Raw genomic sequence first — 23,612 nt, 5'->3', positions numbered from 1 at the left:
GAGTTAAGGTGTTTATGAGATAAAACTAGGGTGGCTAATGTGTATATATATAATATAAATGAATGACCATTGTTTAAATTGAGAATTTTCAAGGGCTATATATATATTTTAGTTCATTTTAAGCATGAGATGTTCACTTGAACTAAAACCCTTCTCTCACTGGAAGAAATCTCTCCTCCTCTCTACATAAGGCCAAGGTTCTTTCTTGCTTGGTGGGTGGACTACTTTGAAGGCTTGACTAATGTGAAAATCATCCATCATCAAATATGCAAGTTTAGAATAGGTAAAACTCACTAATCATTCTCTATATTTTTTTGTAGCATTGATTCATGTTAATATGTTACATGCATATTATTTTTCCAACATTTTATTCACCAACTTTTTACACTACTTACCTTTTAAATTTTTATTGAAATATGAAAAAAATACTCCATTTTTTTAAGTTATTAAAATTCTCTTAGACATTGATACAAGAGAGCATTTACAAAAATGTGCCAATATAATTTTATATTCAATATAATATATATACTATTAACAGAATTTACAAATTGATAAATAAGCACAATACACATTGGAAATTCAAAATTAAATAAACATGATGACTATTTAGTGTATGATGTGCATTTTAAAATTTTTAATTTTACTTTTTGTCTGTCAGTTATATCTAATCTTTTTCTTCAAGGGCTATTAGATTGAGCGGAAACATAATACACTAATAATTAATTGAATATCATAATACACGACATAGCTAGTAGGCACATAATAAATATGTGGCTTATTGATGAACTTAATTAATTAAGAAAAATAAACTACTGGGGAATTTTATTAAGTTTGCAATAAATATAATCCTTAAATTTCTTGGCCTTATATTTAGGTGGATCGTCTTCTCCAACAAGTTGAGGAAGTGGAGCAATTACAGACTCTCTTGGTGGCTCTAAAAATACTGGCCATGACATCCTTGTCTTCTCCTTGTTCACTGTTGTTCTGTGTAGCACTGCCTTGTATTTTCCATTGCTGAGAATCTGCACCCACCATTTCCATTTCTCTTTTCATTAATCAATTATTATATTAGAAAATATTTTTTAATATAATATACTCCATGGGATTTATGTTTTAACTCATTAATTAGCCATGAGTTTTATTCTAATTAGTTTCAGTCTGGTCAATTAATTTTCAAGCCATTAATTAGAAATTAATTAATTAATTAATTAAATACCTCAATCTGATCACCGATGTGAACAATAAGAGCATTGGGGATGTACTTGGCATCGATCCAGCGGTCATCCTTGAAGACCTGGAGTCCAGGGACTTCATTAGGAACAAGAATGGTGATGGTGGAAAGATCGGTGTGAGGGACAACACCAAGAGCAAGATCGGGACGAGGACATGGTGGGTAGTAATTTATTTTAAGCAAAAATTCAATATCTTCACCGCCAGATGCTTCTTTTAACACATGACCTTCAATACCTAACCCTAGTGAAAGAGTTTTAAACAACTTATCCACCACCTCTTTTATGTATTTTGCATACTCCTCGTTCACCTCCCTGCATCACCAATTCCGTTACCAAATTTAAGGGCATTCATGATTTATATATAAGCTTTGTTTTTAAAAATATAGGATACAAAAATCTTATAAAAACAGTTTCTAATTGTTACATTAAACATATTTTCGAATATTAAAATATTCTTTTGGTTTCTGAAAATGATTTGCAAGCACAAGTTATATATAGACGCATTATTATGTAAAATATCGTCAAAATTGGTGTACAGGACGTTTCAACTTGCATGTGACTTATGCGAATGTAAATTCAATATAAATAAATACCACCAGATTTAATTATATATGTACAAAGACGTACATTAATTTTACTCCATATTATGTATATAATAACTGAACTATGTTTGTTTCCCTAATTACCTGTAAGGAGGATGTTTAGGCCAAAATTGGTAGTTGATAGAAGAAGGAGGCCAAATCTTATGGAACAAATGATCCACCCAACCCTTTTTTCCGTCAACTTCTTTTTGAAGGGTAGTACCATAGCCTTCAACCGTTTGAGCTCCTGGTGGCTTTGCATAAACTTCTTTTTCCTCTTGTGGGAGCTCAAAGAACTCTCTCCCTGCAGTCTGCAATTTACTTATAACATCACCAGGAATTCCATGGTTCACCACCTGAAAAATCCCCCAATCTCGGCTAGCTTCGGCCACTAAACGGACCAGGTTCTCTTCGCTGGGATCGTTGAGATCAATGGTGGGGATTTCAGGCACTGGCCCATTATATGTAGTGATTGCAGGCTGCTCTTTCTCAGGTCTAATGAACTCAGAAGGAATGCTACCTTTTGAAAAAGATAAGGAGGCAATTGCTTGGACTCTTTGTAACTCCATTTTTAGGTGGTAGTGAGTAATAGTCTTCTACTTGCTTGGTATATATAGCAGTCATAAACTAATTAAACTATTAATGAAACCGAAGAGAAAAGAAATAAGTGCCTTCAATTAAACTAATTAAAAGGTCCCCACTTTTAAGGAAATTTAATGATCCCACGTGACTTGAAGTAACGTGGAGTTGTGTAGTTCACTCGTTAGAGTTACCAACTACACAAAGTACATGCATGACGCGTCTAAAACAGCTAGCTAGTTTACATTGTGTATCATTACCTAGGTCTAAGTTTGCCGAGTAGCCCATATTTTTTTTGAATAATATTAAGCATGTAAGTTGTTTATACAATTTTATCTAATAATAATTATAGATGAAACAATTTTTAATTATATAGTAACATGTTATTATTTATATATAAAGTTTTATACAGTATTTATATATACAATTTTATTTCCAACCCTAAATTTCAAATAAAGAGTTTTGAAAGTGCAAACCTCACCCATTTCATCTAGGATGCTTAAAAAATATCTTAAGAAGGACCATTAGTATTTGAAACTTTGTTAGATGTTGAAGATTCTTTATATATCTGAGTTAAGTTTCATTTTAGTTGATTCCAAGTGAACAAAGGGCGAATTTGAGACATACATGAATTGAATGTGCTTGGACACCTACGAAAAATTCAATCCCTTCGTATCTTGATATTTTAAAAACATTTGTTATATTTTATTTGTTGCTATTATAGGATTGTTCAAAATGACATTTGTGATTGTTATGATTAGGATCACAGATAGTAGACAATGATGAAAGTTAACATAACACAATGACTTATGTTGGAGGAACGAAATTGTTGTAATTCTGTTTGATACTATGTCTGATGGATTGGTTATGTTATTGAGTCATCATCTACACATTGATTTTTGATAAAATACTCTCCAAATATCTATCAAATACAAAGATGCATTTAATGCAATTTATTACAACATTAAAGATGATAATAATGTTGCATGTTACCTTTTTTTTTTCCAAACAACACAAACTTATTAGTTCCTCTAGTTGTCGCTATTACTCCAAATTCTAGAAGGCCATATTTAATTCCTAATTTTAGAGCTCAAAACTTAGAAGTTTGTTATATGGTAAAACTCCATATGACCAAGCTCACATACAAAAGTAACAAGCCTTCATAAGGCAACGCACAACAACCTACAAAGATATATTTTGCTCTTATCTAGTGTTTATTATTTAAAAATAGTAACTTCTTACCAAGTCGGGATGATATAATTTTCCTATTTACACATGAAATGGAAATGAAAATTAAATTCACATTTAACGGGTGTAACATATAAGAAATTTAACCTTGCCTCTTTGTCATATAAATATAAATGATTGAACATCTTTAAAAGTGCATTTGAATAATCTTTTTGTATTACACATAGAAACCTTTGTAGAATTCTCCCAAAGATATAAATAACATAATTGTGAATGTAGGTGCTGTGTCTTGCTCACATGTGTATGAGTCAATCAAGTAATGTAGAAAGATATTGATTCCATAAAGATTGGGTTGCTAAATACAAGTTCTTTTTTAATGCAATTGAATTATTAAATCTAAAACTAGTTAATTAGTTAAATCTAATTACCAAAATTAAATACACTAGGTACTAAATTAGAGCGTAAGGCATATTAGGCTATTAAGTAGTGTAATATGAACTTAGATGAGAGCGGTGGATATAGGAGATTACAGTTGCAAGAATTAAAAGAAATTCACAATAATGCATATAAGAGTTCTAGAATTTATAAAGAGAAAACAAAAGCATTTTATGACAAAATGATTTCTAGAAAAAAATTATCAATTGGTCAAAAAGTTCTCTTTTATCATTCAAAATTTAGGTTGTTTCCAAGTAAATTGCGATCTCGTTGGATTGGACCTTTTGTTGTTACTAACATTTTTCCTCATGGGCAATAGAAATTTAGAGCTCAGCAACCTTGAAGGTGTTCAAGGTCAATAGCCACAACTCAAACCTTTTTATGAAGGATGACAAGTTAAACATGTAGAAGAATTAGAGTTGAGAGATCTCGTCTACATTGATCAATAGACGGAAGCATTACATCAAGCCAACAACAGTAAACAAAGGCACTACTTGGAAGGCAACCCAAGCTTTCGATCTCACTTATTTAATCTCTTAGTTTTAATTTTCATAAGCAATTGTTTTTAAATTTCAGTTTTACGTGTTCAATTTCGATTTTAAATTTCAGTTTTTAGATTTTTTATGTTTATTTGGCAATTGTTTTTGTTATTTTAGATCAGGTTCATTTTAATTTTTTTTTAATATCGGTTTTATTTTACTGTTGAGTCATCTTCCTTGTTCTGCCTAAGTATCAGTTGACTTTCTGTTCACAAGGGAACAGTTTGTCATTTTAGTGTTTTAGGGTTGGGTTTTATGTTTCTATAAATGTTCAACTCTTGCTATGTTAGGTTTTTTTAAATATAAGGGGTATATATGCTTAAGTGTAAGTATATTATTGTTGTGTTTCTAGAAACCATATTTACCAAAAACCTATACGCCACCTTTTCTTCCACTCAAGCCCTTGTTGCTCTTGTCCTCTTCCAAAATCGCCATGGCAAACCCAAATTATAACCTAAAAGGCAAATAAGATCCATGTGCTAGAAACCCCCTACATGCCAGCCATCTCCCAGACCGACAACATCTTCTGTCAATCGGAATCTATAGTATTTATCATCTCCTTCCTGCTTGACACCTCAATCATCATCACTAAATTCCAATTGGTGGTCCAAAAGAAAAATAAGCCTTTGATCTTTGGTTTTTATATCACTCAATTAGTAGTCAATTTAGGTTTATTAGATATTTCTAACCATAACATTCATATCGCTTATGAGATGGAACTATTAGATATGACTTATTTAGGCAAGATGAGACTTGTGACAAAATAATCAGATGTTAGTTTCAGCTTTGTGTAGCTCGGACCAACAACTAGGCCTTCTTCTTGGCCTGGTAGGTGTCATAAAATAGCAGCAGAAGTTGTTACAACCATCACCCGTCCACCAGCGAATATTCCATCATCATCCTATGCTCCTTCATTCAGCAACCTTGATGCACTACTACATAAATTTGAATAAAAAGTAGACCGCATAGAGCACAATCTAATGGTGTTTTTCGATTCTTAAAGGTCACGCCACGTTATCCTCCTTCTCCATAATACTGACTGTTGTTTTTTTCCCCATAGATTTAAAGAAGTCTTCTTTCCCTTTTGTTTTATATTTCAGTTTTATTTATTGTGTGTTGTGTTTAAACATTGTGGGCAATGTTTGGTTTCAGTATTAGGGATAGTTTACTTGTTCTTTTGTTCTTCTTTATTTTGCTTTTCTTTTGGTTACGCCTTATTTTTCGTCTTGTTTTGTTTGTGTTGTTGTTCTTTTTTTATTAAATTTTGGTTTGTGTTTGTGTTCTTCATTGATATGGTAGCTAGTGTACTTTCCCCTGGTTTAGTCAACCAAATAATTCCATTAATTTCATTTTAAATGAATTAAATTGTGTGCATGCTGTGGGATTTAGCTAATTAAGTATAAAAGTAATGCACATTAATTTGTTAGATTAACTAGGAGTATGCACTTAAACAAATTTTGATAATTAAGTGATAGAGCTTTGTTTGAAGTTGAGATGAGTTGATTTAACTCATAAGTTTTGAGCTGCAAAAAAAAAAAAAAAAATTGAAACATACATATCAATCTGTGTTTTCTTTGATGAGTGGTATTCTTTTATGTGAATACATCTCTAGAACTTGTTTTGAACTATTTCGAGACCACATCAATATATGCATGCATGAAAATGATAAAGGCCTTATTGTTTAAACCCTTTAGCTTAAAAAGCCAACCTATTTCAATTTCCCTAGTTAGACCCTTGAGTCTTACAAAGCCCTTGGGTCATTGAGCTAAAATCATATTACAAACCCAAGTCTTCAAGCAAATATCCTCACTTAACCATGAATGTTAATGGGGCATTTAAACTGAATTTTGTTACTTGATGAATATGCTACCTTGAAACTTTAAGTGTGGAGGAATAGGGGACTTAAATGCATTAGGATGAGATTACGAAAAGAAGTCAACATGAAGATTTGTTATTGCTACTACCTTATATTGTTATCTTTACTCTCAAAATCTTCTTAATTATTTAAAAAAAAAAAAAAAAGAAGTTTATAGTAGCAAGGAATTACAAGAGAAATGTAGTGAATGTAATGGTTTCAATTTTAGATTTTTGTTCCCTCTATGTGTTTAAATGCTTTGTTAATGCTCATGGTTCTAACATTTCGTATCTATTAATTCTCACATTCACCCGAAACCCTATTATAACCTAAAATAAAGTCCTTCTAATTTATGCATGTATATAATCTAAGTGGTAGAGATTTGGTGTACAAGCAAGCCCATGGTAGAATGTTTGCACTGGAAGAACTTGAGCGAAACACCGAACCATTAAACATATGAGTGGTATGATTGATAATCATGAAGAGATTCACCAAAAACTTCATACGTGCTTTAGAATACAATTGTCTTGATTTGTCTTTGTGTGCATCTCCTTATGAAGTTTGATTATGATGTGTGTTGTTGTTTGAGTCTTGGTTGGTTTAAATCTTAAGGTATACACATATGTTTTTTTTTTGGTATCATGAGAAATGAATTGATGGAGCCTTTTTGTTTTATTTTAAATGATAATTGTGGTTTGCTCGAGGATAAGCAAAAGATAAGTGTAGGGAAATTTGATAACATTGTTAATTGTCATTATGTTGATTTCTAATTCCCTTATGTTGCGTGAAAATTTAATTCAATCTAATAAAATTATGTGTCTTTTGCACTTAAGGAGCTTTGAACATTTTCCTAGAAAGTAGGTGATTGTTAGCTGAAAAAGGGGAACACTTTTTGATAGATAAGGGATATAAAAAAGGAGAGACTAGAGGAATTTAGGAGGTGAATATATTATTTGATTTTATTTCATTATTCGTTGGAGAGGATGGCTTACAGTGGCTAAATTCGAGATCATATCCTAATTATTAATCAATAAGGGTTAACTGAAATACATGTTTTTGATAAAATAATCTTAAGGAAAGACAGGTAATTAATACTACAACGAATATTTAAATAATTAATTTGATACTCTTAGATTTGTCAAATTGATTACTTATTTTAGATTATTTATAATGAATTTCATTTACTGCTTTCAATTACAATTTGTATTCAATTCAAAAACGCCCCCAGTTTCATTGTTTTGTGTGATAAGTAACTACCAACTAATTGGAACTTTTCAAGGGAACGATCTGTACTTTTCTTTACAACATTTTTGTTATAAGAATTTAGAATTTTAATTTGGGTATAGACGACGACACTACCAGTGTTCCAAATAGATCGATTGACGATTTGTAGCGTATCAAAATTAGGGTTTTGATGAATCATGAGCTCGAACTCGATCAAAATTAGACAACAAAAGGATCTTACCTACATATGACGTACAATCAAAAATTAGGTTCAATGAAGTGTTATTTCATCATAGTTTAGGGGCTATGGGACATTAGTAGATGTTTACCATAGTCATTAAGTATCTGATCATAGTTTTCAAATCATTCGAAAATGTCCCATGACTATACCACGATGAAACTAAAAGATCAAATCAATAAACCAAACATTTAATAGATAGGATTAATTATCCAAGATGGGCTAGCACCTTTCGAGGGTTAATAGAGATTACATTATATAAAGTGTTATATAAGCATAAAATAACATTTTAAGAGTTAAGGTGTTTATGAGATAAAACTAGGGTGGCTAATGTATATATATATAATATAAATGAATGACCATTGTTTAAATTGAGAATTTTCAATGGCTATATATATATTTTAGTTCATTTTAAGCTTGAGATGTTCACTTGAACTAAAACCCTTCTCTCACTGAAAGAAATCTCTCCTCCTCTCTACATAAGGCCAAGGTTCCTTCTTGCTTGGTGGGTGGACTACTTTGAAGGCTTGACTAATGTGAAAATCATCCATCATCAAATATGCAAGTTTAGAATAGGTAAAAATCACTAAACATTCTCTATATTTTTTTCTAGCATTGATTCGTGTTAATATGTTACATGCATATTATTTTTCGAACATTTTCTTCACCAACTTTTTACATTACTTACCTTTTAAATTTTTATTGAAATATGAAAAAATACTCCATTTTTTTAAGTTATTAAAATTTTCTTAGACATTGATACAAGAGAGCATTAACAAAAATGTGCCAATATAATTTTATATTCAATATAATATATATACTATTAACAAAATTTACAAATTATAAATAAGCACAATACACATTGGAAATTCAAAATTAAATAAACATGATGACTATTTAGTGTATGATGTGCATTTTAAAATTTTTAATTTTTCTTTTTGTTTGTCAGTTATATCTAATCTTTTTCTTCAAGGGCTATTAGATTGAGCAGAAACATAATACACTAATAATTAATTGAATATCATAATACATGACATAGTTACTAGGCACATAATAAATAGGGAAATTGAAATTTTTACCACTATTTTAATCCGTGTATACAAAAATGTCACATATCCTAAAGCTTAAACAAATATATCATAACAGTAATCAACTTTTTTAAAATACCCCTTTTTAATCTTTCATGCAGAGATTCTCTCTCTTCTTCTTGGCAACTTTTTTCTCTCTTCTTCTCTGCAACTTTTTTCTCTCTTCTTCCTTTTCTTTTAATGTGATAAAGGAATCATGCAAAAAGATTCTCTCTCTTCTTCCTCATCTTAAAAAACAAAAGAAGGAAGGAAAAAACTGAATTCTTCAGATTAAGAATTCTTTAAAGTAAAGATTTAAAAAAAAAGAGCAACCTACAAAAACTCAACCACATCCACTTATACCCTGGAAGAAACCATAATATATTATAATTATATAATTATATTATAATATTATAATATATTACTATAATAATATTATATATTATATATATTATTATAAAGGGTTGGCGTTACGCCAACCCTTATTAATACCATTATATATTATATAATTATATAATTATAATTATATTTTATATTATATATAATATATTATAATTATATAATATATTTTTACTATTATTAATAATTTTTTGGACATAAAATATATTATATTATATTTTCACCAGTCTTAGAATTCTCACAAATAACCATAAAATATATTATATTATATCAACATGGAGTTCAACATTTTCATAATTTAGATATGAAATTCAATTACTATGATCAACTTCCAAACCATCTTTGACTTGAAATTTGTACGATCTAAAACAGGGCATCATGATAATCAAACACTCTTCATATTTATAAGGATTCGATCTCCACCAATCAGATTGAGAAAAAACATTTTCTCTATCTCTAACAATATTAGGAGTAACTTTATCAAAGATAAAGTTATTATAATACTTGTAATAGTCTACCTGCCTCGCAGTTCGTTGATTTGGGAAAATAGAGAGAGATGTTGACTTTCTTATATTCATTACAATTTTGCGTTCTTCAACGAGCTGTAATTCATCCACACATTATCAATAATTCTTGAATTTCTTATCTCAGACAAGATCAGAAATTATTGAAGTCCAATAATCTGGTAATGACCTTAATAATCTAGATATCTTCTCATTTTCAATTAATTTTATGTCTTTGTCTTTTAAATCATAATATCTCTCATGCATGACACCAAGATGAGTGAAAAGGTTGTGCACTGGATTCATCTTATAGTTTAGATAGTAGTCCTTAGTCAACATGTTCACCTTATATATGACCACCAAATAGAGAACAATAATTAATACATGCATAACAATATAAATATTTACTTTAATCAAAATATATATTTTTATTTAAATATAAATAAATTAAGCCAAAATAAAAAATGTATTTTTAAAATATAAATAATTTATTTATTAAGCCAAAATTCAATAATAAGGTGTCGCCAACCCCTTATTTTTTCTAAATCTTTCTAGCCAAAATTAGTTTTCTAACAGTTTTTTCTATTTTAAAATTTAACCAATTGGCTAATCAACAATATTACGAAAATTGCAATATTTTACAATATGTTGATTTGCTTAATTGAATTCCGATAGAATTAATTGAAGTGATTTAGAATGAATCCAAATTGATATAATTTTGGTACAATACAATACACATACATTTATGCTAAGGTTTTTATAGAAAACCTTACCTGTTGTCCTGCCATTATTTTGTCTCTACAAATCCAACAAGTTTCGTCTGCCGATTGCTCAATGAATTTTTTTCTCGTGCAAAGAATAGATCTCTTTTTCTTTTGTGGTATGTTTAAGATAGATGTGATATATATATATATATATATATATATATATATATATATATATATATATATATATATATATATATATATATATATATATATATATATATATTTGCAAGATTCACGTGAATACTATTGCTAAAATGCATCCCTGCAAGTTAATTTATTCTCTACAAGATTCTTCTGCAATATTCCCTCATGCTTCTGCAATAAAATTTAGCAAGGATTTAGGGTGGGCTCACCTTTGTATAAACTAAAAGAAAATTGGTATAAAAAAAGGGTTGGCTTGTTAGCATTAATTTAGGGTGGGCCCACCCTTGTATAGACTAAAACACTTGGTGTAGGAAAGGGTCGGCGTTGACGCCAACCCTTTTTTTATTTTATATTGCAGGTCGCCAGCCCATTTTCCCACCCTTTAATTATTCTTCTGAATCTTTACTATTATGCAGAGTTTTTTAAAAAGGTTTTTCCAGATGAAATAATGAATCTTGACATAAAGTTGAATTATTGGCATGAATAGTATGTAATTTTATTAAGGAATGCATGAATGTGGAGTATTCTAAAGAATATATATGAATAATTCACTGACATGAATAGTGCATTTACTTTAATAATTCACTGACTGCCATGTCTCAATAATTCACTGGAACGTTTTGCTTGACTGGAAATATGTATGTGCAAGTGTTTTCATTTTTTTCCCACTAAAGTTTTTAGTTGCTTGCTTCCATATTTCCCATAAAAGTGTTTAGTTGCTTGTTTCGGGTTATTTTCTCATTCAGAAGAAAATCTAACAAAGAGCTTCATCGAACATCGATACTATCAACGTAATGACAGAAAGACAGATTAGGTTTCATTATATCAAATTTAATAATATATATTTTCAAAGGTTTTTTTTTTGGATTGGATTAATATGATCAAAGATTTTTGTGGGTTAGATTATGTAGTTTAGCATAATTTAGCAATTTTGTCCTTTTTCATTTTTCATTGACAACAATTTTTGTGGGTTTGGTGCATTTAGTTATTTATTTATTAATGGTTTTTTTTTTCTCCTTTTTGAGTGGAATTTTATGAATTTCGATTTCGTTTCGTTGCATAAGTAAATTAGTTAATGGTCTAAGCTAAGAAAACAATTTTATAATTTTGTCTATGCTTGAGGAAAATGAAGTCAAGTAGATTGGAAGGGTTCGAATGTTGCATTTAGTTAGCTTTTATTTTTCTTTCAGAATTCAATTATTCTTTCTCTCTGTATTGAGAATGTAAATTATTTCTTGATTGACTTTATTTGTATGAAATGTAAGTTCATTCAACGTGCGTTTTTTAAGGATACATATATTTAATTATGACTAATTTAGTTCAGCGTGAAATTTAAAATTTTTTTAAAATGTAGAAGAAAGATATAAAAAATTAAAACAGATAAAAAATTAAATTGATAACAAAATTGATAAATTTGTTGTTTTACAGAAAATTAACTAAAATATTCTTCCCTCTTTTTCCTGTGTAAAACATTTTAGCCCATTTTTTAATTATTATTATTATTTTGGTTATATATTTCTATCTATATAGTATGTGCATGACTGATTATTATAGTGATATGAAGAAGAAATTGTGTTATGTTAAAGCGGTATAAATTCTAATACATGAATCTCGTGAGTTATTGCTTTTGGAATTTTTAAGACATGTTTGTACAGTTTACATTGTTTTGCATACATGCTATGTTTAATTTACTAATAATAATTCAATTTCTTTCATTAATGTAATTTAAGGAATTAATATATATTTTCAGGCATTCGCAATCAACCATCAAGAGGGGGCATACAGATTCCGTGTGCACATGTCGCTTCAGACAAAAATGGACACTGTGACTATAATTAGGAATAAACTAATGTTTACTCAAAGAGCCAATTTTCAGACAACTTGTTTTGGACATTTACTAGATTTGACGGAGTCACGATTCAGTGTCGTTTTTATTCAAATAATGTTATTACATATGATCAACCGCAGGAACCAAGACAAAGAAATGTGGTTCAAAATAAATGGTGTTGAATTCCGATTCAGCCCTATTGAGTTTGTACTCGTGACTGGTTTGATTTTCGGGGAGGACATGGACGTGTCCAATTATGTTGATTGCACAGATACGCCTCGATTGAGAGAGAAATACTTCTCGAACATTCATAGATTGTTGTCTCATGGGGAGATCGAGCAAGCATTTGACAATGAAGTTTGGGGAGACAATGATGATGATGCAGTGAAGTTTGCAATATTGTACTACGCATTTACAGGATTATTAGGGGCGGACAACAGAACCAAAGTACCTGATCATTTTTTGCATTTAGCGAACAATTTAGATACATTTAGTCGATACCCATGGGAAACACTGACATGGAATAAAATAGTTAACTCGATACGAAAAGGTATAAATAACAAATATCAATATTGTGTTGAACATTACCCGCTGTACACAAATCTGCTCCCACTTCTCAGTTACAGTATTTTGGGATACCTGATTGCTTTTCAAGTAAATATCATATAATAGATAAAGTTTACATTCATATTGCGTATTGTAAATACTAACCATAAATGTTGTACATTGTGTAGTATTAGATTTATGAGACGATTCAAAATTTATTGCCTTATATCCGTTTGGAAGCAAATGATTGAGTCCCCGTATCCTAAAATGGAAAATAGTTGTACTACCTACATGGGATAACATATTGATACTTTGGGACGCTTTTCCGGTATGTTGCTCATTTATATTTTATTATTCCGTTTTGTATTTCAATAATTTTTATAAATTTCTTTCATGTTATAGGAGGAGATTACAACTGCATTATATCTGATTGAGATTGAGCGTTACTCTGAGTGGTATATTCAAGCTTTGGAGTTATAGGAGAACATGCACCATCTATGCATTCAGACGATCATGATGCCATCCAGTCGAATCGTCATGTTACCTTCCAGACAACCCCTAGAGGGTCTTCATCATCTTCTATTGCTTCCGTATGAATTTCTTCATCACGAGGTGTCAGACCCGTGGTTCTTAGGACGACTCGTATTAGATATACATTCCCTCCACAGGTGTCATCCTCCCACACAGCATACCCCCATGAGTCACATAGAGACACACCTAATATACATGTTTCCCTACCACGGAGGTCTACTTCCCGTGTCTCTCATTCTCGAGAACGCTAGATAATCGAGCCTGTAAGACACTCGGTCCATGGGACATCGTACAGTGGTGTTTTATACGACCGTCTTTAACAAATATTAATGGAACATGGAAGAGGCATCAACTCTCATATGCAACAGCAATTGGACCAGCACGGTACAATGATACGCCCGGAGTGGGAGCCACAGTCATCAGCGTTTCGTGAGGAGATGCAATCCTATTGACAATAACAAACATCAATGTTTCGAGAAGAGATGCAGGACCAATGACAACAACAACAATCGACGTTTCGGGGGGAGTTACAAGACTTATGGCAATAACAAACATCGATGTTTCGGGGGAAGTTACAAGACCAATGGTAACAACAAACATCGATGTTTCGAGGGGAGTTACATAACCAATGGCAACAACAAACATCGATGTTTCGGGGGGAGATGCGGGACCAATAGCAACAACAAACATTGATGCTTCAGGGGGAGATGCAAGAAAAAGTGACATCATTAAATAATCGAATTATAGGACTTGAGGATCTTATGTTCAGGCATCAGAATCAGTACAAGTTATTATCCACCATACTTAATTTTTATTTTCAATTAATTGTATTACTTAATTTTTATTTTCAATTGCTTAATTATAAAATAATGATAAAAATAAATTTGTTAACTTTTTCTAGTTAGACGAATCATCAGACAATGATGTCCAACAACAAATGTAGGACCAACCAACAGTTGTTCAGAAGCCGACAATAACTAAAAAAGTGTTAGCTTTCGGACGTGTACTGTGAAAAGGGAAACAGTTGGTAAGTCCATTCACAGATCCAAATAAGGGAAAAAAGAACAAACAACCCATAACTAAAGGGCATCATCTAGACCCGCGATTGGCTAAGTCCTATTCAGAGTTCACATTATGGTACCATCAAATGTTAGATAAAGATACTCGATGTGTCTTCCTCAGAGGACCATCTGGAACGATCGCTTATATGACCAAACCATGGTGGACCCAAATTGTAACACTGGGACAATAGTTGGAAAATACGGTATGTACCCTTCTTTTGTATTTGTTCATATTAGTTATCACATTCAACTTATGATGTGATTTATTTGTGTACACAATATATCGAAGCTTTTATGGGTATACTCCGTAAATCTTATCCAAATGGTAACTGAACGACTGTTTTGACCCAGTTTGTTGGACTTCTCCCATAGTGTTACAGTGAGTTTAAACAGTTGGGTGCAAATATGGAGTGGCCCACGTTTTTTATAGATCAAATAAATGGCATCTCACGCCTTCGAACAACTGAATTCTTTTGGCCATGGAGTAGTGTTGACAAGGTGGTGTACAACTGTAAGTTGTTTACGATAAAATTGATTATTGATACTTATTTCTCTTTATTGGTCGGCAGGTATTCATTCCGCTCAACTTCGACAACCAACATTGGGTATGTGACGTATTGGATATCAATGATTGGAAGTTGTATATATACAACTCTGCCCAATATACTAATAGCTTAGAGAGGGTGAAGAAGTTATTGATGCCATTTAGGACATTGACACACCTAATGAAGGCGAGTAATTTCTATACATCAAAGGGAATTCAACCGCCAGATAAACAACCGACATTATAATACAGGTGTGTTCGTGATGTGCCAAAACAAGATGTTGGAAGCGGAGACTGTGACATTTTTTTACTCATGTTTATGGAATACCTTGCCCAATATCAGCAATTTAATTTCACATCGACACATTCTAGGAGGTTAAGAAAGCGCGTGGCTACAACCATATTCCAAGGAAGGCCCTCAATAAGTATTTAGTATTTATGAGTTTATTTATATGTCAGCAAGCTTTACTAAATTGGTTGTATTTATTAAATTTAATTGGATTGTGAAAATGCAGGCTTCGAGGATTTCGATTAAGGCATGGATGGACGGGCATGCATATGAATTGGATGTCATTTTATTATTGTTTGAAAAGTGTATTTTATTATTGTATTTTATTATATATTTTTTCAATATAAAATAAATCGATAACATTAGAATATTTCTTACCTGCAAACATTTTTGTACTGATTATATGGGTTTCATCGTGAGATTACTAAAAGTTTATGCCAATTATATTCCCTCTAAATTCCTTATAAGACCAAAATAATATTATGAGACTTTTACTTTAGACAAGTTGGTCTAAAATAAATTGATAAATAAATTCATTATGAACATTGAATACCCATTTTTATATTGAAAAGTATGTACATATAATTTTATTAATTTATTTCAAATTATCGCATTAACAACCACAAGATTTTTTTTTTTCCTTATCAAAGTGGATTGATTATTATTTTATGTAATATTATTTAAACCAGTTAATCTATTTTATATTGAAAAACCTAGAAGAAGTAAATATTGAGACTATTTTATTTTTATTATTATTATTATTATATAATTGGTTCCCATTTCGATCAATGTTTAAAGTTTAATTAGCCACTAAACCGGATTGACTTTTGATTGAATATGACAAATCATTTTGCATCAATCCGGCCAAACTATCATATTGATATTAATATATAAAAAATTAAAATATTTTCTAATTATTAAGACTTAAAGTAAATTCATGAGTTAAGGAATTTGCGTTATATATCAACAAATCACAATTTTATTTTATTTAATATTATTATAATATTTATTTAATTTATTATTGATTTGATTTAGACCAACCCTTTGATTGGTTTTGATCCACTTCATCACATACATGTAAGAGTTTGAAAAAAAATAATAATAATATGCAACACATTAAAATTTGTACAAAACCTAATAGATAAATTATATAAAATTAAACATGCAATACATTAAAATCCATTATCATCACGTACATGTACAAAACCCAATAGAAGATTCAACATGATAACCTATTCAGCCGTATGGGTTGCACCGTGAGTACGATAACCTCAGGTTTGTGTGTTACTGGGTGTGCGGGACAAGCTAACCACAGGCACTAGAGTTAGACTCTAACATTTCAAACAAGTATAACTAGGTTGATGACATTGACTGCAGTATTGTTGTCGAACTTCCTCTTCTTGTGAAGGTCTTCTTGCATAATTGGAAGGGCGACCAGACCTTCGTTGCTTCATCACTGGAGGAGAAATCGCAAACATATTTGATGGTGCCCAAGTTGATTGATCCCTTAGTGGATTAATATCTTCTTCGTACACCTTACGTAAATATTCAATAGAGTAGTATATACTGACCTAGTATACACAGTCTGATAGGTTATTATACCTTACTATAGCTGTAACGTATGCACACGGAATCTGGGAATGTTGAAATTTTCCACAATCACACGTTCGATATAGAAGATTCACGATGAACACTTGTTGTCGTGAATCATGAACTTTGTATTGTTGCATGTTGATTGGTTTAACAACCATGTTGGCAGATTTGAACACATGTCGAGTAAGCTTGTCCTCAGCGCATGGTGTTAACGAGTGAGATCTCTCACCTGCAAAAAAACAACTAAAATAAATGCGATGAAAAAACAGAAACATCATAATAAATTTTAGTCATACGAACTAGTCATGTTTCGTCTATTAAAAAACCAATGTTGCATTGTGCTTCGAAGAAACTCTACCAATATGGTGATAAGCAAAGTACGAGCAGTCTGTGTCAAAGCATTGAAGGACTCAACAATATTTATCATCATTATATTATACCGTCATCCTCTAAAGTGGGCATACGCCCATCTTTCATACCCATTGTCTGTCAAATAGGCTGTTGCAACGGGATTTATTCTAGCAATTTTACTCATATTTATGTGGTAAATACAAAACCCATGACGAGTATGAGGCATTACATTCACGACTGACGTAATTATTGAATGATGACGATCAGAAATAATGGCCAAATCCGGTAAATCACCAATGCACATTCTAAAGTATATCAAAAAGGGCGTCCATGTATCCATTCCCTCTTTGTGCCCAATACCGAATGCGAGTGGGTAAATCTGATTATTACCGTCCTTCAAAACAGCAATGTAAATAGACCTAATATACTTTCCTTTTAAGTGTGAAGCATCAATGCATATCACCAACCGACAAAATTGTTTGAACCCTCTTATAGAACGCCCCATACATTTGAAAAAAAACTTGAACCTATTTTCCAGATCGACATCAATACGTGTCATAGTTCCTAGGTTCTTAAGCTCCAAATTATGACAATACTCGCGTAATATACTGAAAAACTCTTCCGAATATCCTTGTAGTGCATTTATTACATATGTTTTAGCACACCATGCTTGCGTGTAGGATATGTCAATTCGATACCTATCTGCCATATCTAAAATAATTTCCTTTGGTCGATAAATATGATCAACCACAAACATTGACTTAAGTATATACCTAACGATTCTGCACCAGTTTGTTTGTGATGTAACAATATTTGATCTCGCGGACAAGTGTGGGTCTCATCCATACGTCGTAAGACCCAATAGTCTCAGTCTTGCTCTTTTGTCGTTCGTGCCCACCATTTACATTATAGGTGTACGCACTTAAGCTCATATCGTATGTTATTGGAGTGACCAACCTTCCATTGAATTCCTGTCTCTACGGTATACGTTCGAAATAATGCTCTCAATTCTGCCTTAGAGTTATAAAAACCCATTACTTGTAAATGGTTGGCCCTTTGTGTTGCTCGGTTAGTAATACCTACATTCTCAACATCAACAACAGGCTCAAGAACCCATTGAAATGGATTTGGATTATAGATATGACTTGAAAATGCTCAAATATTCATAAAGCCATGGCGTCTTGTGCTACATTCAGCCCCATCATAACAAGTATGACTTTGACTTCTGCCAACGTCTTGGCTCGGAACACCGTATATGTCATCATCAAACCCCGAGAATTCATCGTCTTTATCATCATCATCATCATTCTCCTCCTCCTCATTACCTTCTACTTCATAATCCTCATCCATGTTATCATCATTATCATCATCAATACCATAATTCCCACCAAACTCTTGAAAACTTTGTGGATGTGCCCACTCATCTATCGGATGATTTTCCCTTGTTGATTGTCCCTTCCGTCAATTTGACTCTCAATAACAAAAAGTTTTGTGTATCCTTGTGAACTTCTTGTTACAACCATAAAAAACTCCACATCATCATCATCTACAATCTTCATTGGACCCATATCACCTAGTGTAAATACGCCCATATTTGACTGACTTCGATCGAGTCTTAGACGATAGCTGATTCTTGCAATGAATCCTTCAAAATCAACATTTGTGTCAATACAAATCCCTCTCTCATTCCCACCAATATATCTTGCGACATTATCATCACCTTTAACCCATTAGCCTCCATAGCGAATCTTAAATGCAACTTTTTCTATCCTGACTAAAAACAAACTTAAAAAACATAAAAACTCCAAATTACACTACTTTACCATTTTTTTCAAATTAAGCCCCAAATGCAATACCAATGCAATCAAGCTTTATATATACATATTTACAACACATTAAACTATCATATCATCAACTAATCAACATAAATTTATCAAGGCAAGACAATAAAAAACATGAAAAAAATGATAATGGCAATATCGTAATTTTTTATGTAACTCTCTGTCAAGACAAGGAAAACAATACACACAGAAGCTCCAAATTGGAATAAACAAGCATAAAAAATAAAAAAATTGAGTGCAATGGAAGAAAATAGAAAAAAATAAAATAAACTCAATGGGGCCTGGAGGGTTGGCGTTAACACCAACCCTTGGAGTTAACGCTAAGGGTTGGCGTTAACGCCAACCTGTTCATCATCTGAAATTTTTTTGGGCTGTATTTTGGTATTTTATAACCATCACAACAACATTAAACAATAATAACTTTAAACAATAGAAACAACATGAAATAATAGCATTAAACAATCTAATAACATGAAATCACAATAAAGTTAAATTTTACATGAAGTTATTATGAACATGAATATACCATACTTATTTCATTTTCAATTATTTATAAAGAAAACACATAACATACAGGGTTAAGTCAACACTCACCTGAACGTGGATGATTTTGCTATGAAGTCTTTGCAGCAGATGTTAATTCTCTTACTAAATTTAGCAATTTTCGTCTCTCCCTCCCTTATGTCCAAGTTGAATCTTTTATAATGGATTTCTCATGGGTTTTATTGTGCAATCACATGTCTTCTTTCTTCCATTAATACCAATATTTTATTGTCATGTTGTCGGGATTCCTTCCTCAGTTGAGGAAGAAGCGAGAACAAGTTACAGAAAAAAACAGAGATTCTCTACATGGGTCATTTCAAGAAGGGTATTTTGAGGAAGTAGATTACTATTGGCGTCAACCATTTAATTATAATTATACTATAATATAATTATAATTATATTATAATATTATAATTATATAATAAGATTATAATATTGAATATTAATATTATAATATTATAATATTATATATCATCACGCCAACCCTCATGTACATATATCAAGGGTTGGCACGCCAACCCTTATTACCCATGCAGCTTTTACGCCAACCGTTTTTTTTTTTCAGTTAATTGTCAAGATTTTTTTTTGTTTTTAAGTTAAATCCTTAACTGTCAATTTTTTATTTTTTTCAGTTAAATACTACTAAATGATCTTCTTCGATCGTCATTTATTCCAGGATATAAAGTGTATGTGGTTGAGTTTTTGTGGGTTGCTCTTTTTTTTTTCAAATCCTTACTTTGAAGAATTCTTAATCTGAAGAGTTCAAATTTTTCCTTTCTTTTTTTGTTTTTGAAGATGAGAAAGAAGAGAGAAGATCTCTCTGCATGATTCCTTTATCACTTTGAAAGAAGAGGAAGAAGAGAAAAAAAAATTGCAGAGAAGAAGAGAAAGAATCTCTATATGAAAGATTAAAGAGGGGTATTTTAAGAAAGTTGGTTACTGTTGTAGTATATTTGTTTAAGCTTTAGGATAGGTGGTATTTTTGTATACACGGATTAAAATAAGGGTACAAATTTCAATTTCCCTAATAAATGTGGCTTATTGATGAACTTAATTAATTAAGAAAAATAAACTACTGGGGAATTTTATTAAGTTTGCAATAAATATAATCCTTAAATTTCTTGGCCTTATATTTAGGTGGATCGTCTTCTCCAACAAGTTGAGGAAGTGGAGCAATTACAAACTCTCCTGGTGGCTCTAAAAATACTGGCCATGACATCCTTGTCTTCTCCTTGTTCACTGTTGTTCTGTGTAGCACTGCCTTGTATTTTCCATTGCTGAGAATCTGCACCCACCATTTCCATTTCTCTTTTTCATTAATCAATTATTATATTAGAAAATATACTCCATGGGATTTATGTTTTAACTCATTAATTAGCCATGAGTTTTATTCTAATTAGTTTCAGTCTGGTCAATTAATTTTCAAGCCATTAATTAGAAATTAATTAATTAATTAATTAAATACCTCAATCTGATCACCGATGTGAACAATAAGAGCATTGGGGATGTACTTGGCATCGATCCAGCGGTCATCCTTGAAGACCTGGAGTCCAGGGACTTCATTAGAAACAAGAATGGTGATGGTGGAAAGATCGGTGTGAGGGACAACACCAAGAGCAAGATCGGGACGAGGACATGGTGGGTAGTAATTTATTTTAAGCAAAAATTCAATATCTTCACCGCCAGATGCTTCTTTTAACACATGACCTTCAATACCTAACCCTAGTGAAAGAGTTTTAAACAACTTATCCACCACCTCTTTTATGTATTTTGCATACTCCTCGTTCACCTCCCTGCATCACCAATTCCGTTACCAAATTTAAGGGCTTTCATGATTTATATATAAGCTTTGTTTTTGAAAATAAAGGATGCAAAAATCTTATAAAAACAGTTTCTAATTGTTACATTAAACATATTTTCGAATATTAAAATATTCTTTTGGTTTCTGAAAATGATTTGCAAGCACAAGTTATATATAGACGTATTATTATGTAAAATATCGTCAAAATTGGTGGACAGGACGTTTCAACTTGCATGTGACTTATGCGAATGTAAATTCAACATAAATAAATACCACCAGATTTAATTATATATGTACAAAGACGTACATTAATTTTACTCCATATTATTTATATAATAACTGAACTATGTTTGTTTCCCTAATTACCTGTAAGGAGGATGTTTAAGCCAAAATTGGTAGTTGATAGAAGAAGGAGGCCAAATCTTATGGAACAAATGATCCACCCAACCCTTTTTTCCGTCAACTTCTTTTTGAAGGGTAGTACCATAGCCTTCAACCGTTTGAGCTCCTGGTGGCTTTGCATAAACTTCTTTTTCCTCTTGTGGGAGCTCAAAGAACTCTCTCCCTGCACTCTGCAATTTACTTATAACATCACCAGGAATTCCATGGTTCACCACCTGGAAAATCCCCCAATCTCGGCTAGCTTCGGCCACTAAACGGACCAGGTTCTCTTCGCTGGGATCGTTGAGATCAATGGTGGGCATTTCAGGCACTGGCCCATTATATGTAGTGATTGCAGGCTGCTCTTTCTCAGGTCTAATGAACTCAGAAGGAATGCTACCTTTTGAAAAAGATAAGGAGGCAATTGCTTGGACTCTTTGTAACTCCATTTTTAGGTATTAGTGAGTAATAGTCTTCTACTTGCATGGTATATATAGCAGTCATAAACTAATTAAACTATTAATGAAACCGAAGAGAAAAGAAATAAGTGCCTTCAATTAAACTAATTAAAAGGTCCCCACTTATAAGGAAATTTAATGATCCCACGTGACTTGAAGTAACGTGGAGTTGTGTAGTTCACTCGTTAGAGTTACCAACTACACAGTACATGCATGACGCGTCTAAAACAGCTAGCTAGTTTACATTGTGTATCATTACTTAGGTCTAAGTTTGCCGAGTGGCCCATATTTTTTTTTTGAATAATATTATGCATGTAAGTTGTTCATACAATTTTATCTGTTAATAATTATATATAATCATATAATTAAATAATTTTAAATTATAAATAAAACAATACTTAATTATATAGTAATATGTTATTATTTATATATAAAATTTTATATAGTGTTTATATATACAATTTTATATAGTGTTTATATATACAATTTTATTTCCAACCCTAAATTTCAAATAAAGAGTTTTGAAAGTGTAAACCTCACCCATTTCATCTAGGATGCTTAAAAAATATCTTAAGAAGGACCATTAGTGTTTGAAACTTTGTTAGATGTTGAAGATTCTTTATATATCTAAGTTAAGTTTCATTTTAGTTGATCCCAAGTGAACAAAGGGCGAATTTGAGACATACATGAATTGAATGTGCTTGGACACCTACGAAAAATTCAATCCCTTCGTATCTTGATATTTTAAAATTATTTGTTCTTATATTTTATTTGTTGCTATTGTAGGATTGTTCAAAATGACATGTGTGATTGTTATGATTAGGATCACGGATAATAGACAATGATGAAAGTTAACATAACACAATAACTTATGTTGGAGGAACGAAATTGTTGTAATCTTGTATGATACTATGTCTGATGGATTGGTTATGTTATTGAGTCATCATCTACATACTGATTTTTGATAAAATACTCTCCAAATATCTATCAAATACAAAGATTCATTCAATGCAATTTATTACAACATTAAAGATGATAATAATGTTGCATGTTACATTTTCTTTTTTCAAAACAACACAAACTTATTAGTTCCT

The 23,612-nt window shown here is 31.5% G+C and overlaps 2 protein-coding genes across 2 annotated transcripts; both read right to left on the bottom strand.

Moving 5' to 3' along the window:
* Positions 1 to 692: 692 nt before the first annotated feature.
* Positions 693 to 2,406, bottom strand: LOC123199749 (flavonol synthase/flavanone 3-hydroxylase-like). Its single transcript, XM_044614800.1, has 3 exons — positions 1,919 to 2,406; positions 1,217 to 1,544; positions 693 to 1,022 (listed from the first exon to the last, which is right to left on the bottom strand). Exons 1-3 carry the CDS (start codon positions 2,380 to 2,382, stop codon positions 810 to 812), a joined length of 1,005 nt encoding a protein of 334 aa, XP_044470735.1. The 5' UTR covers positions 2,383 to 2,406; the 3' UTR covers positions 693 to 809.
* Positions 693 to 22,537, bottom strand: LOC123199750 (flavonol synthase/flavanone 3-hydroxylase-like). The gene is made up of 4 exons (XM_044614801.1): positions 22,046 to 22,537; positions 21,344 to 21,671; positions 20,912 to 21,163; positions 693 to 770 (listed from the first exon to the last, which is right to left on the bottom strand). Exons 1-3 carry the CDS (start codon positions 22,507 to 22,509, stop codon positions 20,951 to 20,953), a joined length of 1,005 nt encoding a protein of 334 aa, XP_044470736.1. The 5' UTR covers positions 22,510 to 22,537; the 3' UTR covers positions 693 to 770; positions 20,912 to 20,950.
* Between the last annotated feature and the right edge of the window lie 1,075 nt (positions 22,538 to 23,612).

This window comes from Mangifera indica, chromosome 16, assembly GCF_011075055.1.
Source record: "Mangifera indica cultivar Alphonso chromosome 16, CATAS_Mindica_2.1, whole genome shotgun sequence".
NCBI lineage: Eukaryota > Viridiplantae > Streptophyta > Magnoliopsida > Sapindales > Anacardiaceae > Mangifera > Mangifera indica.
The sequence above is the reverse complement of the archived record's forward strand: the minus strand, read 5'-3'. Positions and strand labels throughout refer to the sequence as shown.

What these genes read in the sequence shown, in the direction of transcription:
- LOC123199750 (XM_044614801.1), bottom strand. Translation starts at nt 22,509, where the DNA reads ATGGAGTTACAAAGAGTCCAAGCAATTGCCTCCTTATCTTTTTCAAAA. An exon ending in CTTAAACATCCTCCTTACAG is followed by an intron (nt 21,672 to 22,045) that starts GTAATTAGGGAA and finishes TTGGTGATGCAG; the next exon opens with GGAGGTGAACGAGGAGTATG. An exon ending in ACATCGGTGATCAGATTGAG is followed by an intron (nt 21,164 to 21,343) that starts GTATTTAATTAA and finishes TGGTGGGTGCAG; the next exon opens with ATTCTCAGCAATGGAAAATA.
- LOC123199749 (XM_044614800.1), bottom strand. Translation starts at nt 2,382, where the DNA reads ATGGAGTTACAAAGAGTCCAAGCAATTGCCTCCTTATCTTTTTCAAAA. An exon ending in CCTAAACATCCTCCTTACAG is followed by an intron (nt 1,545 to 1,918) that starts GTAATTAGGGAA and finishes TTGGTGATGCAG; the next exon opens with GGAGGTGAACGAGGAGTATG. An exon ending in ACATCGGTGATCAGATTGAG is followed by an intron (nt 1,023 to 1,216) that starts GTATTTAATTAA and finishes TGGTGGGTGCAG; the next exon opens with ATTCTCAGCAATGGAAAATA.